The sequence below is a fragment of the Bradysia coprophila genome, chromosome III (assembly GCF_014529535.1).
Source record: "Bradysia coprophila strain Holo2 chromosome III, BU_Bcop_v1, whole genome shotgun sequence".
NCBI classification, from domain to species: Eukaryota; Metazoa; Arthropoda; class Insecta; order Diptera; family Sciaridae; genus Bradysia; species Bradysia coprophila.
This window is the reverse complement of record NC_050736.1, coordinates 189,523-215,256: the sequence shown is the minus strand read 5'-3', so window position 1 is coordinate 215,256 and position 25,734 is coordinate 189,523. Positions and strand designations below refer to the sequence as shown.

Genomic DNA, 25,734 nt, shown 5'->3' with positions numbered 1-25,734 from the left:
CAAATTAAAGTTCGTTGCAACACGTAAAGTTAATTTGACAACCGTTCCTTAAAGGAACTAAGATTCTAAGGTATGTATTATTAGAACCCAGAAACCTTTGTAAACAAAATGTTTTCATGTGACTAAAGTTCATTGTCTTCTTTAACCATATTAAAGGCCCCCTAAAGATGACCTGGATACAGCAAAATTTTCGTTTTTATTGGCTTTGAATTCCTCAGCGATACAAGACTTCAAATAATTTCCATCAACCTAAGCCAGCAATACAACATTATCCAACCAAATCTACTTAATAATAATTGAAAAACAAAATTTAATCTGACTTCATTTATCAGAACCAACAACACTTAAATCGTATGAACTTAGCGTCTGTCTACAATAAAACTCTACTACAAGTAGTTTTTTTTGCAAAGAAAATAGGTAGCAACACTAAAAGCTTTTTGTTCTAAATAATTTTGTGCATATAGACCATACACCTTGACATCAAAAACATAACAAATGAACTTATTCACATCACTTAGGTGTAGAAATTTATATGCACAATTCCATAATATTTTTGTTTAACGAAACTTATACTAATAATACCCCTAACGAAATTGCTTCCTTAAAAATGCAAATGCCGCTGGTTGAAAAATAAAAATGAAAAAGAAAACTTGCTCCATTTTCAGGTTTTTTTCCCTTCTTAAATATATGATAATAGCTAACTTAGTATTTTAATATTGCATAAAGTAACAATTTTCTTGGTAAAAACGCTTTCATAAAAATTCTTTTAAATGGATTTTCTATCCTTGAAAGGAAGTTGTAATTGAACGTTAGTTAATTTCTGGTAGTTTTCTGGTAAAGCATTTTTTTATGAATAAAATTAGGGTTATATCTGGTCACTTGTGACTGTTTTTCTTTACATTCAATCTGAAAGAAGTTCATCCTATACTGTTCGATCTTTTGAACTTTGGTTGAGAAATGGTCCTTGAAATATGTTTTCACACAAGTGCAGAATGAATTTAAAATAATTTAAGCACTAGTGCGTTAACATGTGTTTGTGACGATTTCAACACAGAACTAAAATTCTAGTACATGATGTCTTATATACAAGATGTGTTTGCCAAACTCGCCTGCGGCTGATATTAGTAATATCATATCTAGTGAGTGAAAAACATATTTCGCAACGTCTGTTGAAGCTAAGCTTACTAATGCATACTGCTTACCGTAGCAGTGCTTAGTGATAAATTGGAATTTTACATTTAACTATGTTTCGCTAAAGTTAGTCGTGTGCATATTAATAAATGCATAATGTATAATAGAGTTGTTAGAAAATTGTACCAGTACTACTGTCGCCATGGTCTGATGAGGAATAGTATTTTCCAACTGCATATTAATACAAATTGTGTCAGTGATCGAATGTCTTGCAAAGTGTGTTGATAGTGCACCATGCAATCATTGAATTGAAAATTCTACTTGCTATATAATGCTGTTATTGTCAAAGAAATGACTCCAACGAAAATGGATGCATTCAAAATGCCAACAGCCATTGAAAATACGAAAGAAACAAAACGAGAAGGAAAATTTAATTGTAAATAAAAATACGAAACATTGTAAAGGACAACATATTGTCATGCAACACCAAAGTAAAAGAATTGCATTTTGTGCAAAGAGATTTCTAAATTCGACTTTATTTAAATGTAAAATGTGCTCCAGCTCTTCTTTTCAGTCACTACCACACACCAACAATAATTCATCTGAAATACTCTTATCACACTTGATTTACCTCGGTTTAAAAATTTTTCTTCCACAAAAAAATCCTTTCTTCATCGTTTCTATGTTATACCATACACAGTGTACACACACCGTATCTTATTATGGCAGTTACTCTTGACTAAAGTTTTCTCATGTTCTTAGGGCTATTTGTTGTTTGCTATTATGTACATTATTTCATGGAAGCAAAAGCTGTCTTAATTTTTGTTTAAATTCTTTTCCTACTGATCTGTTTGGCTCCACTTAGGTGAAAGCATGCCTGTGTGTATACATTACTAGTTTCTATGTGTGTGCAGTTTTCAAACAAGAAGATAAATTGCAAGATGGAAGTGAAATTATTTTTATGTTTGACATGAAAGATATATCGTCTAGTTATATTTTCTTATATTTTTTTTTAATCCTTTGAAGATGAAAGATATGCGGTTATATATTTTCGTCAAGAAAACATAGTTCTACTATTCGATGTGGAAAGAAGATCGCTGTTTGTATTATATGGAAGTGTTGTGTACAGGGTGGATAATACAAAGTAGATAGTTTTATCTTTTCTCAAAAAAAAGAAGCGAAAAAAATTCTGTCAAAAAACTTTTTAGACAACTTTGGTTAATATTAAGACGGTTTTAAACTAAAGTTTTCCGTTGCTATTGGAATGGGTATGATGCTTCACTTTGCCGTATAGAAAAAATTTATGAATGGGACATTTTGTGTTTATCTTTGTGCTGGAAATGTTCTTTAAAAAAAGTGGTTTACTTGCAGCGATTATCGGCATAGACAACATGCAGAGACACTCCTTGAATAAGCTTCGTCTTAATTAAAATTTATAAATTCTAACTGATGTAGTTGAGAGTTCTTGAATAGATGGTTTTATATAGAGATAACCAATTTATTGATTGACATGATTTGTATAGCAGCAGTCATTTTATATTTTAAATAAATGTTAATTTTAATTTTTAAACCATGGTATTACATCTTGTGTATTAAGAATTTAAGAATTGAAAACTTTTTGATTCGTTTTTTGATCGTAAATTTTCTGAAACATAATGTGAGGGATAAGAATACAGAAGAACATTAAAACGTTGATAAAATTGAGCTTATTAACTTCATTGCTAGAAGAATACATAAACCATATATCAACCTAACCAATGCTATTTATCATGTCCATCAGGGGTTTTTTTTCTCCTCTGTACAAGGATTTTAATTTAATTTTTAATTTTCGTTAAATATTTTTTGTGTTTATTTAATTTTTTTTTCGTGATGTACCATCAACAAGCATAAAATACACAAGGGTGCAATATAGACTTTTGTTTAATTTCGAACATAACGTGGGCAAAAACAAATTAAATAAACAAAACTGTGAAACATTTTATATTCAGGATGTAAATAACGTTTCGTTACAAGCATAGATAAATACATTCATTCATTCATTCATTAATTTAAACATATAAAGCTGTGGCTTTGGGTATTAATTAAAAAAAAAAAGTTTTAAAAAAATCTCAGCTTTGTGAGCTTTATATGCCTGATGAAGGTTTTCTATGTACAGTCTGGTGAATTTTGGACTGTAAATGTTTTTATGCATATAAAAGACTTTTATACAATTAGTTGACATATTCTCACAAGATATTCTTTTAAACCTTGTGTGGAACATCAAAAGAATGTTTCAATTGCAAAACTCACCATTCATATTAACTTGGCACCATTTAAATATGATATGCTTGCGGTCATTGTGGCCTATTTACTGCAGCACGCTATTATAACATAATAAACGTCTTTATAAAATAGTTTTCCATTTACCTGTCCCGGAAAATAAACTAAATATATTCTGCATACTATTAAAATATAATTTAAATAGACACACACAAGCCAAACACTGCCAAAGAACGTAGATTGCTTATCGTGAATAACCAGACAGGTAGATTTTATCATAATGAGAGAACAGGCAAATTAAAATGCTTTGAAGATGGGTAATTTCCTCCATTTATACGAATGCAGAATAGCAGAACGTTGGAAAAGCTATTTCTATGCAAAAATACGTTTATATTTAATAAATATAAAGTTTTCGATATTTTGCCTTAGGAATATTTTACCATTTACGTATAAAGATTTTAGTGCTTGAAATTTTAATTATTGCCAGGGAACTAGTTTATTTGAATTGTAATCTAGATTTTATATCTGAATATTTGACTGGATATAAATATGCAAAATTAAATTGGGTTAAATGATGCAAATAGAAAATAACGTATACAACAGGTTCTTCACTATACGTGAAACTGTTGAATTCTCTAATGATTTTGCTGTTTTCCAATAATTATGTGGTAATTTGTCTTTCTACGTTTAGATCAACTAGCTTATTATCAAATTAATATGACTTAATTAATATGACTAAATTAATATGATTTTAATGTTATGTGGTCGTTGCTTCAGCTACTACGGCATAATTAGATTGGTGAACTTAAGCATACGAGTATGATAAGTTCCAGTCTGGCCCCACCTCAAGCAAAAATATTCAAGAAAGTCCTCTAACACAATGACATTTTAAATTTAATCTACTTCTTCATGCGAGTAAGAAATCGACCAGCGTTTACCACAAAACCTTCAACTTATTTTTTTTTAAACATGCATTTCACTGTATAAGATCACATTAACCGGAGGTCATCGTTCTTTGGTCGTTGTTGTCGGTAGCCGCTTAGAATGACTCTTGATTTATTTGAACGAACACGGTTTAGAACTAGTGAAACATTGTTACGAAACGAAAAACATTTCTTTTGCAACTTTTATCATTACGATGGTAAGCCTAGTAATTTATCGTAGAAAATCAATATTATTGGCAAAATAAAAGGTCGAATGACAAATTTAAAAAAAATATTGCAAGGCGAGACAAGTTGGAATTGGCACGACTGCCGAGATATTCACTAGGCCTACGCAGGGTCCTCCTAGGGCTCAAGAATGAAAGTCGTAAGACAAATCTATTTCACATTGAAAAATCTAACAATATTATAACTGACTGATATGAAAAGGCTCTCGCTCTGTTAGAAACTTAAATACATAAACGGAGTCAATTTATGCCATCCGAAATCAAATAATGAAAAGTTCAAATCGGCAACCCAAACATTCATTCAATAAATTTTACTTTTATTTTAGTCAGAAAAAAAGTGTAGGGTAGGTCGGTAGGTGTATCATCAAACATTTGTATGCTGTCTTTTTGGTTCAATTAATGAATAAATTGAAATAGTATGGAGTTTGAAAATTTTACCTTTCCTAACCAAGTCTGTGATTGAGAAATTGATTAAAAAAGAAACTCTTAACACTCTTGATAGTTGATACCGCTCAACAATATTTTGGTGTCGATCATTAACATAACATTTCGTTACGCTCGAAAACACACTCTTCTTTCGACGACCATGCAGAACTGAACGCAAACATTCAACATCCGTAAAACAGTAGTTGACGACAATTTCTGACGCGAGAAAAACACAATACGTGTTATGAATAAATATTTCTTACCAAAATGTTCGTGAAAACAAAGACGAAAAAATTCATTTGCCCATTCCTTTTAACATACATGTAGGTACAAAACAAACGAGCTTGGAATATCTTTTTTATATTCATTTTCTGCGCTTCCAGCTTATTAAATTAGCCTATTTTCCAACGTGTGCGTGAAAAAACATGTACCTACCGTATTTCGGATAGGTATGTGCTCAGACGCGTTATGACTGTTGAATTAAATATTGTACGATTTTTGTTTTCGTTGTGCGAATTTGTACGTCTTGTTAACAGGACTAAATGTTTACTTGTGAATCCTCTCACAATACTTGCACAATATACAAATCATCTATACATTTGGGTATGCTTTTTCTCGACGAAATTTTTCGGTCTACGTGAACGTGAATATTGCACGACATTTTCAATGAATAGGGAGTTTTCAAAGTTTCATGCATGATTTTAATAAAGTAAGCATAAGCATACATAATAAAATGAGATTTAAAATAGGAAGAAGAAGTTTTGTCACATAAATTCACATTTTCTGTCAGATTTATAATAAAATCAAATTATGTAAAAAATTCATATCCGAACATTCATCTGGCAGGCGTGATTTACCTCAGAGTTTCCCATGTATAACTACAGGGATTTTACTTATCTTTTATTAATTTAAAAATAACCAAAATTGGATTTAAATGTCCAATTCTGAATTTAGATTTATGTGTGAGTTGACGAGCTCTATTTACTGCTATCCTAAACTAAGGACATATCCAATCTAATAAATCACATTGAATCGCAAATGTCTAGTCAAGTTATGAAGAAAAGAAATTATTTAAAATTCAGCTATCCTAATTTCCCATACAAAACGTTTTATTTCATCAACAGCTGTAATTACCAGTCTTCGCTTAATTTTGAAAGCTTCTCTCTCTCTCGTAAAATAACATCGTTTGGATTTTTCATAACTCTTCTCTTCAGATATAGGACTTTTTTTTAAACTCTACAAATGTAAGCCGATTGTGTACAGACATTTCACACACTGACACGTACATCATGGTCAGTTCTGAAACTGAAAATCTCTGTCCGTTGCATCGCTTCTCATAGGTCTATCTGGGTGTCTGTCGCACATACAGCCTTTTCATGTTATAAAATGTTGTTTCGGAATGTATGTCTAGCATGAAAAACGTTGTGTAATCTATCATAAAGCTCACATGCTTTCCAAAATATATGAATGCGTTCAAAATTTATTATCGTCGTATCATCATAGTCTTTCGTAATAAAAGACCCATAAGTTTTGATTTCTGGGTAGTAATCGCAATTATTCTAATTCTCGTCTACAATGGAATATTTTACTCCGATAATTTTTTAAATCTTGTCAAAAAGTCAGTAAAATTATTTCTGTTTCATAATGATTTAGAGAATTTTTCAGTTGAACAAGGTAGAAGTAGAAATTTGCATTGCAGAATTTTTTGAATTGATCAAGTTGAGGCGGCATGGTTATTGCAGAAATTGTTATCGACAACAATGAGCGACAAGCTATGTATGCAAAATGTATGCTTAAACAATCGAAGTAAAAGATTTTTATCAAATACTCTGTAATTTACAAAAACGAAATGACACAGATGGCATGCTTGTCAGTTGGTTTAATATCACATCTATTACTTCATTTGATCTAAATATACTTTCAAAAGATTAACTTCAAATCTTTTACTTCATTTTTTAACATGCTTTTTTGACTGCATATATGGTTGCATTAGTCCGACCATGTCGTTTTTCCATGAAGTAGTATAGATTTTAAATATAGATTTTTAACAAGAATGACACAAAACACAAAATCTAGGTTTTCAATTGTTTTGTGTGGAATCATTTACATATCACAACAACTTCTAAAACATTCTTCCTTTTTTTCCAAGTAGTAATTATAATTCTCAGTTAAAATTGAACCTACAGTTTCCATCAAACTTGAGTGTCGACCAGTCCCATAATGGGCAATCTGATAAATTTTGAGTGGAATTGATGTATAATTGTTGTATTTTTGATGTAAAAGTGTTGTACAAGAGAGGTGTTGGGTTGTGTTGGAGTGGTGTTAGTGTTGTCTTACTGATGTAAAATCGAGTGAAAACTAATGTGTGGGTGGTAAGGTTGTTGCATAAATTTTAAAATATTCGACCATCGTTTTTACATCACTTATACCACTATTCTCCACCTTAATACCACACTTTTCCACTTTGTTACCACACTTGTTGGTGTATTAGTGTGTTTTAGTGTTGGGTTGGTGTTGTCTAACTGATGTAAAGTAGATGGATTATTGTTGTAAGAATGGTGTGGTTGTTGCATAAAATGTTGCGTTTTAGTCCATCATTATACATTCCCCATACCACATTTTTCCACCTCAATACCACACTTTTCCACTAAAATATCACACTTTTCCACATTAATCTCATTACAAGGTGTTGTATCAATGTTGTGTCCATGTGGTGTAAGTGATGTAAAAGCGTGGATTATTGTTGAGTTCGTGGTGTAAAAAAGTGTTTGTCTGATCTGAATCTACTTGTCCTCAATGTCGTCAGTTCTCTTTTCTTCTTCTCTTTCGATTTAACTTTAACAACAAATACACCACGAACTCAACAATAATCCACGCTTTTACATCACTTACACCACATGGACACAACATTGATACAACACCTTGTAATGAGATTAATGTGGAAAAGTGTGATATTTTAGTGGAAAAGTGTGGTATTGAGGTGGAAAAATGTGGTATGGGGAATGTATAATGATGGACTAAAACGCAACATTTTATGCAACAACCACACCATTCTTACAACAATAATCCATCTACTTTACATCAGTTAGACAACACCAACCCAACACTAAAACACACTAATACACCAACAAGTGTGGTAACAAAGTGGAAAAGTGTGGTATTAAGGTGGAGAATAGTGGTATAAGTGATGTAAAAACGATGGTCGGATATTTTAAAATTTATGCATCAACTTTACCACCCACAAATCAGTTTTCCCTCGATTTTACATCAGTAAGACAACACTGACACCACTCAAATACAACCTAACACCTCTCTTGTACAACACTTGTACATCAAAAATACAACAATTATACATCAATTCCACTCAAAATTTATCAGATTGCCCATTATGGGACTGCTCGACACTCTCAAACTTATATCGATATTTGCTTCGGCTGCTTCACCAGCTGGTCCACTCATGCAATATATTGTCACGTAAGTCGAGCTTAATTGTAAACACGTATAAGCAAGTGTCTTTGTACAAGTGAAACAGCGGTGGGACAGCTGAAGCAGATCTCGATATAAATTTGGGTAGCACTAATTGTACTCCACAAAATAAATTTGCAAAATTGCTTGTCAAGTATATATTATATGTTGTGCTAAGCTATCTAAAATTATAATCAGAATTTCGTCTTCATTAAAAGCAGAAACTGGAAACAACTAAATTCCACTTAAAATCATAATTTATAAAAAAAACTTCTCTCCATTTCAATGACTCATAGCAGAAAATTTTGTCCGAAAAAAAATTATAATTAAATCGTAAAGGGAAAGAAAAAGTAATGAACGTCTTTAAATTTATTTAAATCTTTTTAAAAACAGAAAACAAGGCATTAGATTCTGACACCACAAGGATTACCATTAACAAATATACAGAGCTTCGGTATAAAAAGAATAGAAGAAAAAAACAGCGAATATAAGCAGCATAAAAAATGACATTTAATTTATTTGAAGCATTTTTCACTTGGTAAATTTCCCAGTATTCTTTTCACTGTGTATATACTACCCATTCGTCAGATTTTCAACATTTTTAAAAAGAACAATATGCCAACAACATACATATATCCATTCTTATCCATTCGCGTCCATCTAAAAACCAACCCAACAAATTATGATTATTATTTAAGACATTATAAAGCCTATTTGAACGAAACAGAGAATGGGAACATGATTGGCAAGGATGAGAAGGAGAGAGAGAGAGAGAGAGTGAGTTTCATTTAACTTTTGTGGTGGAGTTTTTTTCCGTAAATTTAAAAACTTTTTTCTTCTTCAACTAAATTGAAAATTTTTCTTTCGCTTTGCAGTTTCGTCCTTAAAAAGGAAAAGATAAATGGAATTAATTTCGTAACTTCTCTTGGGTAACAAAAATATTTTTCTTTTTGTTTCTCAATTGTTTTGGTATTGGTTGCGACAAGTGCTAATCGAAAAATAATTTTATTACGTAAGCTGTAATGTGTTAGAATATAATACACATTATACAATGCAGAGGTGTGTGGTGCACCTGATGTGAATGAAGTAAATTTAGTTTTCTTTTTTTATGTTTACAGTATCCAGTATTTTCTTTTCTCAACTAATTTTAACTGAAAATACGCTCTTGACTCAGTTCTATAAAATGTTGTTTATATAGAGCTAACAATGGTGAACTGATAGTGGAAAATGTATTTTCCGCAATTTTTATTTTCTTTGTTAATGATGAGTGAAATACACGTTTTTCTAAACGATATAATTGCAGGAGATTTTCTTTATAATAATGTAAAGTGACTGCAAACAGAATACAATCGTTAAGAAAAATTGTTTGCATTTTTGTACTGGCATAAAAAGTGAATCATTTGTATAGATATGTGAATTATGTAGATACGAATGTCATGGTTCAGAGTTATGCTATGTTGTTCGAAACACTGAACTGATATGAATAGAAAAATAGTTTTCTGTCGAAGATAGTTAAATTGAAAATGAAATACGTATCGATTGGAAAAATAGACACGAAAAATGGCTGGCAAATGTACTCCATTGCTGGGAATTCAAAAATACTCACACTATCATATGCAGAACAGAGGTGGAAAACAGAGAAAATATAACCCGTTGCTTCGGATTCCAGTTAATCGTATCGTGTGTTTTAGTCTGTATTCATTATTGTCTTATTGAATATTCCATTTAATTTCTTGTTTGAAATATGAGTGAGCTATAAAAGTCAACTTGGGACCATGCACTTTTCCAGTAATCCCTGCAATGATGGCTTCAGACAGTTAATAATTTGATATCGAATACGACGATAAAAACGACTGACGTCATCTTATTGTAAAAGATTTCATATCAACGTCTTCGAAATTGTTATATCAAAAGAAGTAATAGACTCGGATAATTACACTGCAATCGGAAGATTATTTGATTGTTCTAGTTGTTGAACAGATTAAAAATAGAAACTGTTATTCAAGCTTCGTCACGTTTAGGGAAAAGAATATTATTTGTAAAAAAGTTTTTATGTTCATTTTCCCAACAAATACGTTTCCAGCAAAACATCATTTTCTTCAGCATCTTTCATTACATTGAACTTCTTCTGAAAAACTTCAGCTACGTCTTGATCTAAGTAAGACTGCAAGAATTGGTCACTACTTATGGCACTATTGTCTTTTTCACTGTTGACAACTTCTTATGTGCATGATTCTGCCACTCCCAAATAATTTTGAATAAATTTGTCACTTTCTAAAGCATCACTGCTATTGCAACTTATTTCCGCTTTTTATTGGAGATCATGACCGCGCAGATAACTATCTATAAATTTGTCGCTTTCATAAGCCTTGATGTTATCATTGACGTGTCCATTCCAATTATTTTTCAATGATTCTAATTGATTGGTTGTGTACTCCTCTGTCACTTTATTCTTGATATTTTCAATTTTCATTTCTACTTCGCTGGCGATTCGTTTCCAGTCACTGCCAAATTTTTCTCGTGCTTTCGCAAAATCATTTATCATTTGAACTTGTTCAATTCGATGTTTTTTCTTTAATATGATTCGTTTCATGATCGATTTTTTGTTGGTACTCTGGTGGAAGTGCATGAGTAGTTGCTAACTATTTTGGATACCTTGAACACCACAAACAGTAATAAAATTTTGTCCCGTAATCTCTTCATGATGGCAAGTAAATTTCTGAAATGAGTTTCTTATATTCTTATGCGTCGCAAATTATTTGTGACTAAAATTCAGTACTTATGCCTACAACTGTTTAATGAAAATTGATCGAAGCGTTTTTTCACAATGCAGAAGATTCCTTGACTTCGTAACAATACCAGCAAAGTGAAAATTCTAATTTTATAGAAACTGTAATCGTGATTGACAATTACCAGAATTATAATAGGAATACTAACCGAAGAGTCTCTTCTGGCCCGTTTAGTTTAACAAATAACGAAAATTAATGAAAAACGAATGTACCTACCTTCTGGTTATAAAAATTTAGTAAACTTGTGACATTGTGTTTATTACAGCCTTTTATCACCAGTATAATGGACCTATATTACTCGTATATAAATTCTTAAAACATATTTGATCGTGTCACGTAAACCGTATGTACAATTGGGATTTTAATCAAACGAATTACTCATTATGTCTGTTTTAATTTAAATGTAGGTAACAGTACTGTCAATCCGTTTACCAACGTAGTTTTGGACTGACTTCCAGATATTAAATATAGTTGCGACGCGACATACACAATAAACAAGGAATGATCGATGGTAATGTGGTCTTATAGATAGCATAATGTTTGTTAAAACTAATGAAGTAAAAGATAATCTGAGTCCGATTGGAAGTAGGAAAATATTCGGTTAATCTAGTGGTGGTGTTCGTGCCTTTCTAACTATTTTACGAAATTTATGAACGTATTCTAATTAAAACCAATTTCAAGAGGAGCTAAAGAGGCGAGAAAGAAGATTCAAATGAAGAGATTTTTTCAATCAATCTATCCTTCAATTCCACACATAATTTCTTTCGACATAAATTGCTAAAAGTTTTTCTCTCTTGTTTTTGAGTAAAAACACTTGCAATGTTTAATGTCGCCACATTGACTTGTTTACTTAAAATTTATTTATTTGACATGCAATGAATTTCATTCGTAAAATAATTTGAAAGGAAAAGACAACGAAACTAATTACTTGTGTGTTTTGGAATATTTCTTTCCACAATGAAGAAGAGATTTCACGAAAAGAGCTGCTATACAAACGATTTTATCTCATTCGCTTCAATTTTCTTTCAGGAATAATAGAAAACTTTTGCCTGGGTTGGTTCAATGTCTAAATAAAATACGACGCGGCATCTAATAATGACGATGAAAGTGAAATTTATTTAAGCATCTGTTAATTGAACCCTTAAAAAGGAACAAGGGTACCAATATTATGTTTTATATTTAGTTAAAACCAGAATTTGATTTGAATTGTGGGAATTTACATCAAATTTATTATATTGTTTCGGATGAAACAGTTGGTATTTTAATAAATGTTTGCAGAGATAAAGTGCTAAAGCATATTACATTTTCTTTTTCTTTTCGCAAATGAATTATTAGAATTAGGACTGGCGTGGGAGGGCTAGGTTGGTATTCATTTTGGTTGAACCAATATTAAATTAAGGAAAACGATATTTTAATGACCTGCGAATCGTAGAGAACAATAATTACGTACTTTCGTTTGACGTACGGGAACTTCTACCAGTAGACAGGAACATCTGCAATCATACTAGACATAACATAACATTTGGGTCAGTCATTTTGCTTTTATACACGTACTTCAGCAAGTTAGATTGTCGAAGCACTTACTTTCGAATAGGGTAATAGAAACCTTGTTACCAGATTCGAAAGTCTAGATGAAAAGAACATTTGGGTGGCGATTACAACCCTCCCCTATTTTAGAATAGGAATTTTAGGAGGTTTTTTTATAAGGAGCTTTGGTCCACACAAACAATCAAAACTGTCTTTATACGGCTTTATCACTACCACGTTCAGTTGCATAAACAAGTATAAAGAGTGTTTTGTATGTGCGGATCAGATGAAGTAAATTCATGCCGAAAGTTCACTGCCTTTGACTGTAAAAATGGTCGAAAACGAATAGATATCACAGATAATTTATATGAAAACTCGTACTCGTTCCTGTCCAAACTTAAAGCCGATCAGATTCAGATGAAAAATCCGTAATGCTCAAAGGTGGCTAAAGTGATACCTTTATCAATGACGTTATTCTCCCAAGATGCTTTTTACCTAAAAATAATTTTGCTTCAAATTGCATCGTTTCACTAATTTTCAGTACTAAATGGTTCTAATTAACATTGTTGCGGCCCCAACGCTACTAATACCATCCAGATCTTCAACGTTTTCCGTACAAAACGAACCTATTTAATCCTTCCCTTTATACACGTTCTCGTTTCATATGTGTAGGTAATTATGTAAATTGTTCTAATCATCGGAACTCTGTAATTAACACATTTCTTGTGTGTTCCGTTTCCACTTTTTTTTCTGATATAATTCTATAAAAAGAGGCCTTAGCAGAGAACAAAAATCAGTTTGATGGTTTTTATGTTGTTAAGTCTTTGTTACATATTATGTTTTTTTCCAAAGAAATTTCCTCAAGGGTCTTAGGTATATTGTACACACTTTTTACCGACTCTAATGAGATATTCTCGCATTAATCGTATTACGTTTTCTTGGAATGTAATCAGGTAAAAACAGAAATGCCGGGGCTGGTAATTTGATCAAATATATTCGGAGTAAGAAAATACTGTAAGTATTAAATCACCATCACTTTGCGATGATTATCACCACTTAAATAGTTTTGTTTGATTACATTCGTTTGAATTAGAAATAGAAAAATGTGGGTACGTGCACGTTCATGTTAACGGTTCAAAAATGATATATTATTCTTGCTGTAAATTAAAATGAAATACATTTCAATTTTGCCGAGAAAAAAGTGCGACGTAAATTCTCTTATCTTGATAATTGATGACTTCATTTAGTTGGAACGTTGTAAATTTTGAGTTGGAAACTGTTTAAATATATATCCACTACCATAAAACACTTCCACCTGTCCATCCATCCATAACATAAATTGCACAAAAACAAGTTTCAAATATATAATGTATAAATAGATGTTTTTCATTGATTTATTACCCGTCTTGTATACATTCGATCCATAACCGGCAGGGAAAATGTAAGTACATTTAAACTAACAAAACAGAGTCACTTCTTTCAGTCAAAGCGCATGAAAAAGACACTAAATCATTTCATCTCTGGCGCTGGAAAATTCATATATACAGTGAACCCATGTAACTGAACATTTTCTACTGCCATTCAATGTTGATGTTGATGTGCTAATATTTATTTTAGTTCTTGGAAAAAAGTTTAATTTATTTTTTCGCCAATTTTAAATTAAATTTACTACCAAACTAACTAATCAACTTAAATGTCTCTCTTTGGAGTAGTTAATTGAATTCCCTTATACAAAATAACACTTGATGTATTTTACCTGAAGTTATTTTTTTTTCCAAAGTGACATCAAAAGTATATTCAGTTAGACGTGGTGTGGGTATGTTTGAAAGAGGGAAAAACCGTCCCACATACGATGCACACGGAAAAGCTACTACAACAACAACAACAAAAAATAGAAACCAAAAATATTTTCCTATCCAACATTGTATTATGTAGATCTAGATGCTATGTGAATTTTTGTATGTTTTTTTTTTGTAGGTGAAAATTTCATGCCGTGAAAAATGTTAGGTGAGTCTGATGTACAATGAATGAATGATACAAAAGTATTAGATACTGTATTCCATATCACATATGTGAGATATAGCCGTACATTTTATATGAACGGCTAGGATTTTATACATTTTTCCTCGGCTTGGCTTATACATGAATTATTCTCTTGTGAGACTTTGATCATGATGATAATAATTTTATTTAGCATTTTTTTTGCTTTTCTCGGTTTTTATTTTGAGAAGATGAGCGGAAATGGTTATGGAAAATAGAGAATAGGGAATTTTTAACGTTCTTTATGTGAAAAGTGCTTTTATCATTTGTTTTAAGAGTTTGTGTACTTATTGATCTTGATGTCCTAAATAAACTTGCTGGATGAATTTATTAGGTTTAGAAAACGCCGTGGATTTATTCTTTAATAAATGGTTACAATGTAGGTCAGGTCGACCGCTGGTCTCATGCCGTATATGTCTTGGTAGTAAACATTGTCAGTTTTTCTGAAGGAAGGATAATTTGATGTTTGCTATTAGGTACTTCTAAATAGCCCCATCGACTACACCACAGCCGTAGATCGTGAAGCAGGATTCACAATAGGCCCATCGCAAGCCAAGGTGTAGGAATCTATAAAAGTAAATTCCATCCACTTATATCCATCCAATTCATGCATTTTTTTTCGTGTTTGATGTGCTGTCTAAAATTATCGACTCTACACGGCTGTATGACATTTTTAACTCGAGCAATAACGTTCCAGCGCAGTCGTATGGTTTACGTGTGAAGAATATTTTTCGAAATATTTTTCACAGAACGAATTACGGATCGTCAGCAACGCGACTTTTCAATAAGATCACCCACTTGTATGTTAACGGCTTTCCGAGAGTGACTTTTCGGGCGCATGTACGAGCTCTATACGCAATTTGATCTCTTGTACCCGTGTCAAACATTCTTTCTTTGCGTTGTCCTTTTTTATGAGTTGCGGGCGTATTATATCATGAACTTTGTCTTGCCTAACAATGTATTACGTATTATTCGTGATGACGCGCTAGTTCTAGTTTTAGTATGATTTTATCAGCTAGGTTTATTGTAACTGATTGGTAAATAAATGTTTAACACATTTAAAAAATTAGTGCTTCTTGACTTCTTTCGGCGCCCTGGACTTTACTTAAATAGTCGTGGAATGCCTCCAAATAAATTTCTAAAAATCTAGAATTCAGTTTTGGATTTTTAGAAATTTATTTGGAGTCATTCCTCAACTATTGAAGTAAAGTCCAGGGTGCCGAAAGTTGGCAAGCTGCAACCAATTTCAATGTGTTAAAAAAAAAATTAATAAAATCTAACAAATATAAAATCTGTTTCTCTATTTGATTGGTATAAATCTTTTACTTCATTCGTTTTAACATTCAAATGATGGTTTACCATATTACACGGAACTCGTTGATTTATATCATCGCTATTGATAACGGTTTAGTAACTATTTCTAAATGCTAAATGTAAATGTTAAACATAATTGAATTTTAATAGATACTAAATAATTAGGAATTAGACTGTAGTTAGACATTAGATGTTCGAATTAACGCAGTATGCGTTTTCACGTGAAAATCTTCTCTTTACTCTATCATATATCACTTTCCATTTTTTATTCAATTGACCTCATTCTCTACAATAACTCTGCAACTATGCCATTTCAATAATTTAGATTTCATTGATCGTTGAGTGACTATTTCTAATATTATGGGGACATTCAAAAAGGACGACCATTTATTAGAAGGGGTTGGGTTATAGGAAGAAAAAAACAGACACATCTTGTTAGAGGTATTGGGATGGAGATGGAGGATATAAAATGTCTCCAAAACGCGTCATGTCCTTTTTGAATGCTACCTCAAAATGTCTGCACGCACATGCTCGATAACCGACAAAAGGAATTACATAGGTTTAAAAATTTAAAAAAAAACTTCTTGAAACTCGTCAGAATCTATGATCAAAGCATAGTAAAACGCTAGTGCGTAGTGAAATCGTTATTTACATTCATAAAATGTACAAACATGAAAACGTTTGCATACATTAAAGACTCTAATTGGATCATTTTCCTTTATGAGTATGAATTATACATGGTTACACATTTTCCAGTCTTTTTTTTCATTTTTCTTTATCATAATTATTTATTTTTCTTTTGTGTTCACTAATTTGCATACATTAAGTCAAATTATGGACACGTAAGCCGCTTCTATATTATAACCGTAGTGGTGTAATATACAATTGCGAAAAGGGAATGTAATTTTCTTATTTAGCATATTTTGCTTAAAAGCATTATAATGTTGAAATGAAAGCTGGAAAGAAAGAGAAATTGGGACGGTTGGCATATTTTTTAGGTCTTTCTTTTAGATCTTTACGAATCAAATGATACGATGAGAACTTAGTATTCACACTGGATACATAATACCGCGTATAATTGCAGAATCCATTTTAGGTGTATAATAAAAAAGGGAGTGAGAGTGAGAAATAAGATAGCGCAGAGATCTAAAAATGTAAAAATGTTTTATGAAAAAAAAGTTACTTACCCCATTGTTCCATTGGAGAGAACTTTTAATTCACGATTAAGTGTAGCTTTCACATTGTTGTCTGAGTAGAGCCCAATTGGGGAATTAAATTGCTTGTGCACTAATTTTCGTTGAACACTCGCCATCACTGCGTTTTTATATTCTAATCCCGATACGTGGACCTCGCAGAACTTTATTCGATTTTTTGCAAAGAGGTTTTTAAGATTCTAAGCTCTACGTTTTCTATTATTTCGTTGTCGTGACGTTCGTTTCTTTTTCTGCAATTAAAAGAGAACGAAATTACAATTTTTAACCATACAATAATTAATGATGCACAGTCTGGAAATGAAATTGTTCGACTATACACCATTACGAACAATAATTGGTGTATAGTCGTAGCGTGTCATCGAACCGTCGCTAAGAAATATATGTCGATAAATAAATAGTGGTAAATCTGTCGAAAGGTTCGTCAAACATTTACAATTGAAAAACTATCATTTCAAACTCACTGTGTGTACAATTTGTTAATTAAAATTTCACCAAAATAACAACCCCCTTTCCACACTTTCCGCACATTCAATCGAATGTAACTGATAAAACAATTGTCAGCATTGTTTATCAAATATACACGCAATAAACTATGCTAACCACAAGCATCGGTTTTTTTTGATAATAAATCACAATACGTCATAATGTACAACAAGAAAACAATAACAAAAGTATGCACTATATAGTGAGTGGCACTGGCACACCGTCCTTGTCAGTGTAAATGTTGTATGGTATATGAATGCACTATGGAATTCTGTGGTATATTCCTCAATAGATGCATGCGATGTAGTAATGAAACTAAAATGGTAATGGAACACAAAACTTTGTAATGAACAAAAACTTATCCCGACATTATATCGCACAAAATGAAGTAAAATCCATTTTTTATGTTGCATTAAAAACAACTTTTTTCTCTGTTTTTCAACGAAAAAACAATTTCATGTACCCTTTTGTTAGCTAATTGTACAAATGAGTACGCTTTTCATTGTGGGAATAATTATATGGGAATGAATAACAATCCGGTATAAATTTTCCACTTATAGAAATATGGATTGACATGGGGTGTGTGTATCGAAACAGTGGATGGGTTTGTTTTGATATGACAACATTGAATGTGTACCGTGTACACAACAACAACATGATTATTATTCTATTTTTTATGAAAAGATAGGACCTATATTTAAATTGAAAAACATTGAATATATCCGAATTTTCAATAGAAAGAAAATACGATCCACACATGTTTATCTCTGGTTCGAAAATTTTCATATTTTTTTTTCTATTTTATCGTAGAAATTGATGAGTTATTGGATATATTCAAAGTGGTATTGTGTTTCATATTGTTTTCTGTCTTTTGTTGGTCGAAGAGCTTGTTTTTTCATCATATTTTTGTTGTAGTAGATCAAGTAGGATTTATTTATTGGAATTCAATTGATTATAACGCAATAAAGCATTTTTAAATAGTAAGAGTTCAGATGTGAACGGATAGGTATAATATTCGTTGTTACAGTACACACAGAAAGAGAAAAGTGAAGTTAATGATATAGAAAGACTGTTATAATAGAACATTACTGTCTCCCTGGGACATTTTTTGTTGAAACATGTGGGAGGGATGTATTTCGAGCCGAAGGTGAGGAATATATCCCACACAACGAAACAAAAAATTTCCAAGCGAGACAGTACGGTGTTTTGTTGTCTTGTGGCGACAAAATTCGAAAAAATGGTTTTTGTTTACATGGTTTCTGGCCGCAATACAATAAATATAATTTCTTATAAGTCATGGCAACGGTGGTACTCTTACAATGCTGCATGAACACTATACCATTATGTACACAAACAAAATTAGCGAATCATAGTGGAAATGAAATTCAACTACTAATTAAACTTTTTAACTCGGGGTTGGGTTTACACATGAGAAAGTATGAAAGTTTTTTTTTCAAACTTTCATAGGCCATACATACCCAATTATACGTTCTGGCTTGGAGTTAGCGAGCGAGTATCCAATAAAACAAAAAGCATAGACCTAAGCATCTAGTTCTTTGGCGTTGGTTACTGAGATATTTTTTTAATATTTTATTTCAGCAAAAAAAATGTAAAAAAAACCGGATGAAATTAGTGCACGGCTATTCATCTGTTATCTACAACCATGACAAGATTAAGCGAGGAACTCTAGATAGTGATATCTTATATAACGGAATGTATGATAAAAACATTGAAGTGATAGACTTTGTATCAAACACTTGAAGACACCTTACGCAAATGAAGTAAAAGATTTGGTTGTGATAAGCTTAATGTTCTAAGAAGTTTAATGTTGCCCATCGTCTTAAATAAATTAAAATGTTCGAATGCGGACTGTAAAATTACATAGATGCATCAATATACTCAATAGGATACGATACAATTCTTGGCAATAAAATTTTGTTTTTGTAATTGCCTACAAGTCTAGCATGGTAAATTTAATTTTGAAAATCATCTCATGTTGGGAACTTTACATCTTTTTTTTGTCGATCGAAACAGATTCCGAATAAATGGAATGATTGATGAGGTCCATTGAGATTTACCCCCCGTTTTATTTATTTCGATATGTTAAACTCTAAATTTTATTTTATTGTCAACGGAAACATGGATAAAAGTTAACCATAAAACAGTCAGGCGTGTATTTATAGAGTGGTTATAAATTACTGGACCATTTGGTATTTTTTTTACAGTTGACCATGCGAAAGAAAAGCGAAAAGAATGGACGAGGGAAAAAAAAGAAAAACTATCGATAGATAGCATGATAGATGAAAAGTAAACAGACACAAAACACAAAAACCTATTCTCATTTCCTGACTTAAATACAATATTCTCGTTTTTTTATAATATCTTTTTGCCAGTATATAAACAATGTAACTAGGATACATCCATTTTATACAAAAGGACCTCCAGCACACATATACAACGCATCAAAGTGAAATTTTATGTATTTTATATGTTTGTGCGGATTATTTATTGTCCCCTCGTTGACCCTTTTTACACAAAAAAACAAGAAAAGTACAGAAAAAAAGAAAGAAAAAGGATATTTTATATTGTAACTTCAACCAATCTTGCCAGAGGAAAGGATTAACAACAAATTTAACGGAAATGGGGTACACAATGTTGAACAAAAAGCCACAAATAACCCGATTCTGATTCAAAATTTTGTGAAGCATTAATTAAAATGCTTTCGAGTGTGATTTATATATATGGATGTATAAATGGTGTACACTTTGTGCTAGATTGTTAAATACTTGTTGATTTGGAAATTTTCTCAGGCAAAATGACATTTGTGTATAAATCCAAATTAATGGAGCTTTTGTTTGCGTAGAATCGTATACGAGAATAATATCGGGCAGAGTTGTCCGCTTCTATTCTACGCAGCAAGTAATGCAGAAAAATCTGAAGCTTGTTGAACCAGATTCAGGATATATGAAAAAGGATAGCGCAGGGAAATCGGTCTCTTAAAAGTTTTATTTTTAATTGACCTAGATTATTAGTACACCAAGGACAAATGATGGAAATGGGACTTCTTGTGTTTACCGAGTGGAGGCGAAGCCGAGGATGGTAAAAATATAAGAAGTCATTTTCATCGTTTTTGCCAACGCCAAGTATAGTGTGTGCTAAGAGTAATTATGCCTAGAGAGGAAATTTGTACGACGAAATGTGTTCCCAACATCAGTTTGCATAAGATACACATTTCGTATAATTTTACACCAATACATGCATGCGTTGGTGCTTTTCAGTTTTGATAGTTCAATTTGCCCTCTTAATTAAGTTGACAAATCACAATAACCGGCATCGTGTTAATGTTGGGACCACATATTTTACGTAATTTGGTTCGAAATTTCCTCTCCAGGTATAATTACTCTAAGAGTGTGTGTCACTTGCGTCGGCAACTGTTTTTCGACAAGTTTAGTTGTACCTCGCCTTCGGTTCGAATTTCGAACTCTTTGCTTGTCGAAAAGTTACCGAAACTTGTTGCTTAAAGACACACTTGTGAGTTTGCTTTTATCGCTTTTATCACATAATTGCTACCTCAAGCGAAAGTTGAAAATGAAAAAATTGAACCAAAAACAGTTCACATGTCCATCATTTTCGCAGGGGGCAAATTGCTATGTAAAGGTCAACTTTCGCATTAGGCAGGTATTAAAGATATTTTACATGCTACATGCTTCAAAAACCGTACTTTTCATGTTTTAAGCACTTCTTTCGACGCCCTCAGCATGTAAAATCCATTACATAACTCGGGATAAAAATGAAAAGTCTCGTTTTCGTGTGTTTATTGACCTCGGCTTCGCCTCGGATCAACAAAATTCACACGAAAACTCTACTTTTCATCTTTTTATCCCTAGTCATGTAAAATACTATTACATGCTTTTGTTTTCCCTTGGGTCGAAAGTGGCTTATTACATACCTAGGAAAAAAAAGAAATTTGGTTCAGGTTTCAAATGCATGAAGTTTGTATGCTGAGCCAAAGGCGAAGTATACAAACTCACGAGTCAAAACAACGACTTCCGTACAATTATGTAAGTTATTTTACCTCTTAAGTGCGACGAAAGTGAAACTCAAAAACTTAAGGTAGAGATTCGCCACGTGACGTACAGTTAACTTACTCACTTTTTTGAGTAAATATTCATTTGATCAATATGTCGACTCTATACCACTCATCCATATTAATTTGTCGTTCATTTGGTTAATACATTTGCTGCATAACAAATTTTCAATAAAAAGGCATGTCATAAATTGTACATAGTTTAGACCGTTTGCATGCAACACAGCACAAAATCCATTTTATTACACCCTTATCCGAAGCGATTAAAACTATTCGTATAGTCATACACACATATGCATTACTATTACCTCTAAGAGTCAATTAATAGAATTGAAACTTTATGTTCGTTGACCATATGACCATTTATCAATTATTTAATAGCTTCAATTACAGGCAGAACCACAAACAGAAATTATTAATCATTTTGTAAATGTCCTCTTAGTCCGTTCTGCTAAGGGTTTGTGGTAAATGTTTTAGAATGGTAAAATGGATTTTATGTGAGATTTGGTTTTCAGTTAATGCTATACGTTATTAATGAGTGTGCAGAATTTACGACCGATTATTACGGTGAATAAATGTTGCAGCTATTATGCCATATTACATAATGTACAGAACTAAACTAATCATCTCGTGCACATAGTTATACCAATTTATATTGGAGATAGTGTTGTAGTATTTCAAGCCCAAACTTGTTCTCATTTTATGTGTGAAGGCAATTATTGTTTGAAGAATAAGTAGAACAAGCAGAAATTTATGAAATGGAAGTGGTAATTTAAATTTTAAGTGCAACATTTACGTTTAAATCAACCGAGTTATACAGTTGTAATTGTCTAAACTTATGAAAATAAGTGCTCGGGTGTCGAGATTTAGTCGGAACTTTTCATTCAACTTCACCACTGTTCTCTTATACAAGTTTCCCTTAGTTGCTTAGAATTTTTCTCTGAATATTTATGTTTTGCTCAAAAATAAATTTTCAATTTTGAAAAGGGTAAGATAAACAAACATTATAGCTGAAGTTGAGATTTTAGATCTGAATGTACACAACCTAAAATTTAGCATATCATGATGCTGGAAAAATGTATGAATAAATTCATTTCCGACAACGAGATTGACTTAACAGACACATTTTTCCTCGAAATTGTGTTTTACTGACATGATATGTAATCATGCAAGGAATCGCTCTCATATATAGAGCCGATAAAATCGTAAGTAACGAAGAGTCAGTTCTCAATGAAGGAAACTATCGCACGTAACTTTGCCTACCGTAAACGCACTTCAATCATGAGGGATACTCTAAATAGAGTACTGAAACGGGACAGGAGCGTATAAAACAAATTTTGGTACTGTAAAAAAATGGAATGTTTTTTCATACAAAATAGTCCTCTATTTGGCAGCTGTCACTCGAAGCACTTTTGCTTGAAGTGCGATGCTACTATTCAAACTACACCAGCAACAGATGATCTAAAAAAGTGGACCATACAATTCAAATCAAAGCAAAAACTTTCGATTGTTACAACAACAAGAATCGATAGCCGCAAAATATGAAAATTTTCCATTTTTATACATTCATATTCAATCACTACAACCACCACAAAACTAATTTGAAAGTCTTCAAATTAAATTTTCTTGTGAAACTTTTTATTCTCAACGTGATTGTGGCAGAAGATACGAAGCTCAAGTCTTTTTCTATAATTTTTGAAAAAGTTTACCTTCTTTTCCTAGATGCTGAAAAGAAAATCTTCGTAGTAATCTAATCAGCCCATGCTAAATATGCATAAAGAATCTTTTTTTTTCTCTTATAGTGCGGTAGTTTGAATTGGGATGTTACTTTCGTTCAGATTTTTTTTTGCGTTTTTCCCTTCTGATTACATTAACCTTTCACAAACGTATAATAAACAATATAATCATTAAGTTTAGTAACTTTTTTTGGTATAAAATATCGCCTAAGTTTTGACAAAACTTCTGCTCGTTTCGCTTAAATTACATTCTACTTATAGATTAGTCGAATAACCAAACTTTTCATGAACGGGTGTCAGCTGAGGTTAAATTTTTGCGTATTACTCCATCTTACTGGTGAGTAATACTATGTACTCTTTAGGGTGGACCGATTTTAGGAACCTGGAAATTCACTGTGGCTGAGCAGTGTAAGCTAGCCGAGACCAATCTAACTGCATTAAATCCGACTACTTTTTGAGTACCGTACAGCTGTTTGAACTAAACCATCTAAACTCAAAGAAAGCTTTCTGTACTGCATGGTCGTTCCATGGCCTCTCCATAGATACTAATGTGTATAAGTCTAACATAATACAACCCTCCCAATAAACAGTTGTAATTAAAATTTTCCATTTTGGAATACTCAGGGACGAAAAATGCCCTTATTTAGCTACACTGATTCCAAAATTCTGGATTCTTGGACAAGACGTCAAAGTTTCGATGTCCTGCAGAGGCATGTGGGCGTATTAATGGAGAAGGCTGGAATGACTATGCATTACAATACTTAAAGATAGCCGGATTCGAAATAATGATTCGAAAAAGTTATGATGTAGTTAGATTAGTCTCGGCAAGCTACGAATGAGGCTGGATGTGGACTTCCAAGTTGGATGTATCAAACGATTGGTACGATTTGAAAGTAATTTTTTATAGTTTTTCAGTCATTTACTTAATTGTTGCATCATCACATCAACACATCCCTTAAAATTAGTTGTTTTTAATGAGTACTCGAATATTCGATCGCAGTAGTTATAATCGAAAAGATCTCAAAAAGGACGGAGTCAAAGCACCAAGCAGGGTAATAGAAAAAAATAAAATAGGTAATTTTGGCAGTGTCAAATGTCATTTTTATTATATAAGATTTTTACACTCTTAAAAATGCGGTAAGAGCCAAGATATATTCGAAAAGTAGGCACGAAAATATGATCAATGAAATGTACATTATTTTAACAAATAATCTAACATCACGTTAGCAGTCTGCATACAAATAACTAAATTACGTAACTGAATGTAAATTCTTTAATAAAAGTTAAATGAAAACCCTTCGCAGTAACAACTTTTTCGTTTTCAAATTTGCCTCCAATGCGGCATCTCACGGCGACTCCTGTCTAATATAATGTAAATGGCAACTCGTACTAAAAACTACTCTATTTGACACCAAAAAATCTCTATTACCCTGCTAGGTGCTTTGACGGAGTACAAAACATTCACCTAAAGTTACATACAAAACTGAAGGGTATATCTTGATTCGCCATAGGACGACACATAAACGTTTAGATTGTCTTACAAACTCATTTTTTTAAACTTAATAATAAAATAGAAAAAATTGCAATTTTCCTTTGTCTGTAAAAGCCGGGTAACTTTATCCCTTTCCTCGTCCAATCTTAAATGTTTGTGAATGCATTTTAAGAAATCTGATCTCTACCATGTTTGTAGTAGCAAGTATTAGATATTCTATCCGAACGCCGGATTAACAAACATTGAGCAAATGAAAGCGCAATAAGAAAGTTTTCTTTCGATGAGCAGAATAATGGGCAGAGGCTTTAAGAAAAAGACTGAGAATGGGAAAAATTTGTTTTAATGAAAATAGATACTTTTCCTTTGAAATTCATTCTTTATCAACTATCAACAATAAAATGGTATATTAAGAAAATTATGTTTGAGTTAGGAAAATTTTCAAACTCTGTGAGAAACTAGAAAGCTTAAAACTTTAACGTCTTTTACGAGCAGCCAAGATATTCTTGATGACACAAAACGAATGTTTATATAACATATTATACATGTTCAAACGATAAGACTACTATAGAGTTTCAACAAATTAAGTTTTCTTATCTTCATTAT

The 25,734-nt window shown here is 32.1% G+C and overlaps 1 protein-coding gene and 1 long non-coding RNA gene across 3 annotated transcripts in view; one reads left to right on the top strand and one right to left on the bottom strand.

The window, feature by feature from the left end:
• The window catches only part of LOC119074388 (trithorax group protein osa), a 107,258-nt gene that overhangs the window by 55,157 nt on the left and 26,367 nt on the right, over window positions 1-25,734 (bottom strand). For both annotated transcript variants that reach the window (XM_037180511.1, XM_037180518.1), the window contains exon 2: window positions 17,307-17,563. In XM_037180511.1, the coding sequence (XP_037036406.1) occupies window positions 17,307-17,431 (125 nt within the window). In that variant the 5' untranslated portion in view covers window positions 17,432-17,563. The remainder of the gene's footprint in view (window positions 1-17,306; window positions 17,564-25,734) is intronic.
• Window positions 3,514-25,081, top strand: LOC119074413. The gene is made up of 3 exons (XR_005087190.1): window positions 3,514-3,524; window positions 5,521-5,528; window positions 24,675-25,081. It is a non-coding gene; the product is annotated as an uncharacterized LOC119074413 (long non-coding RNA).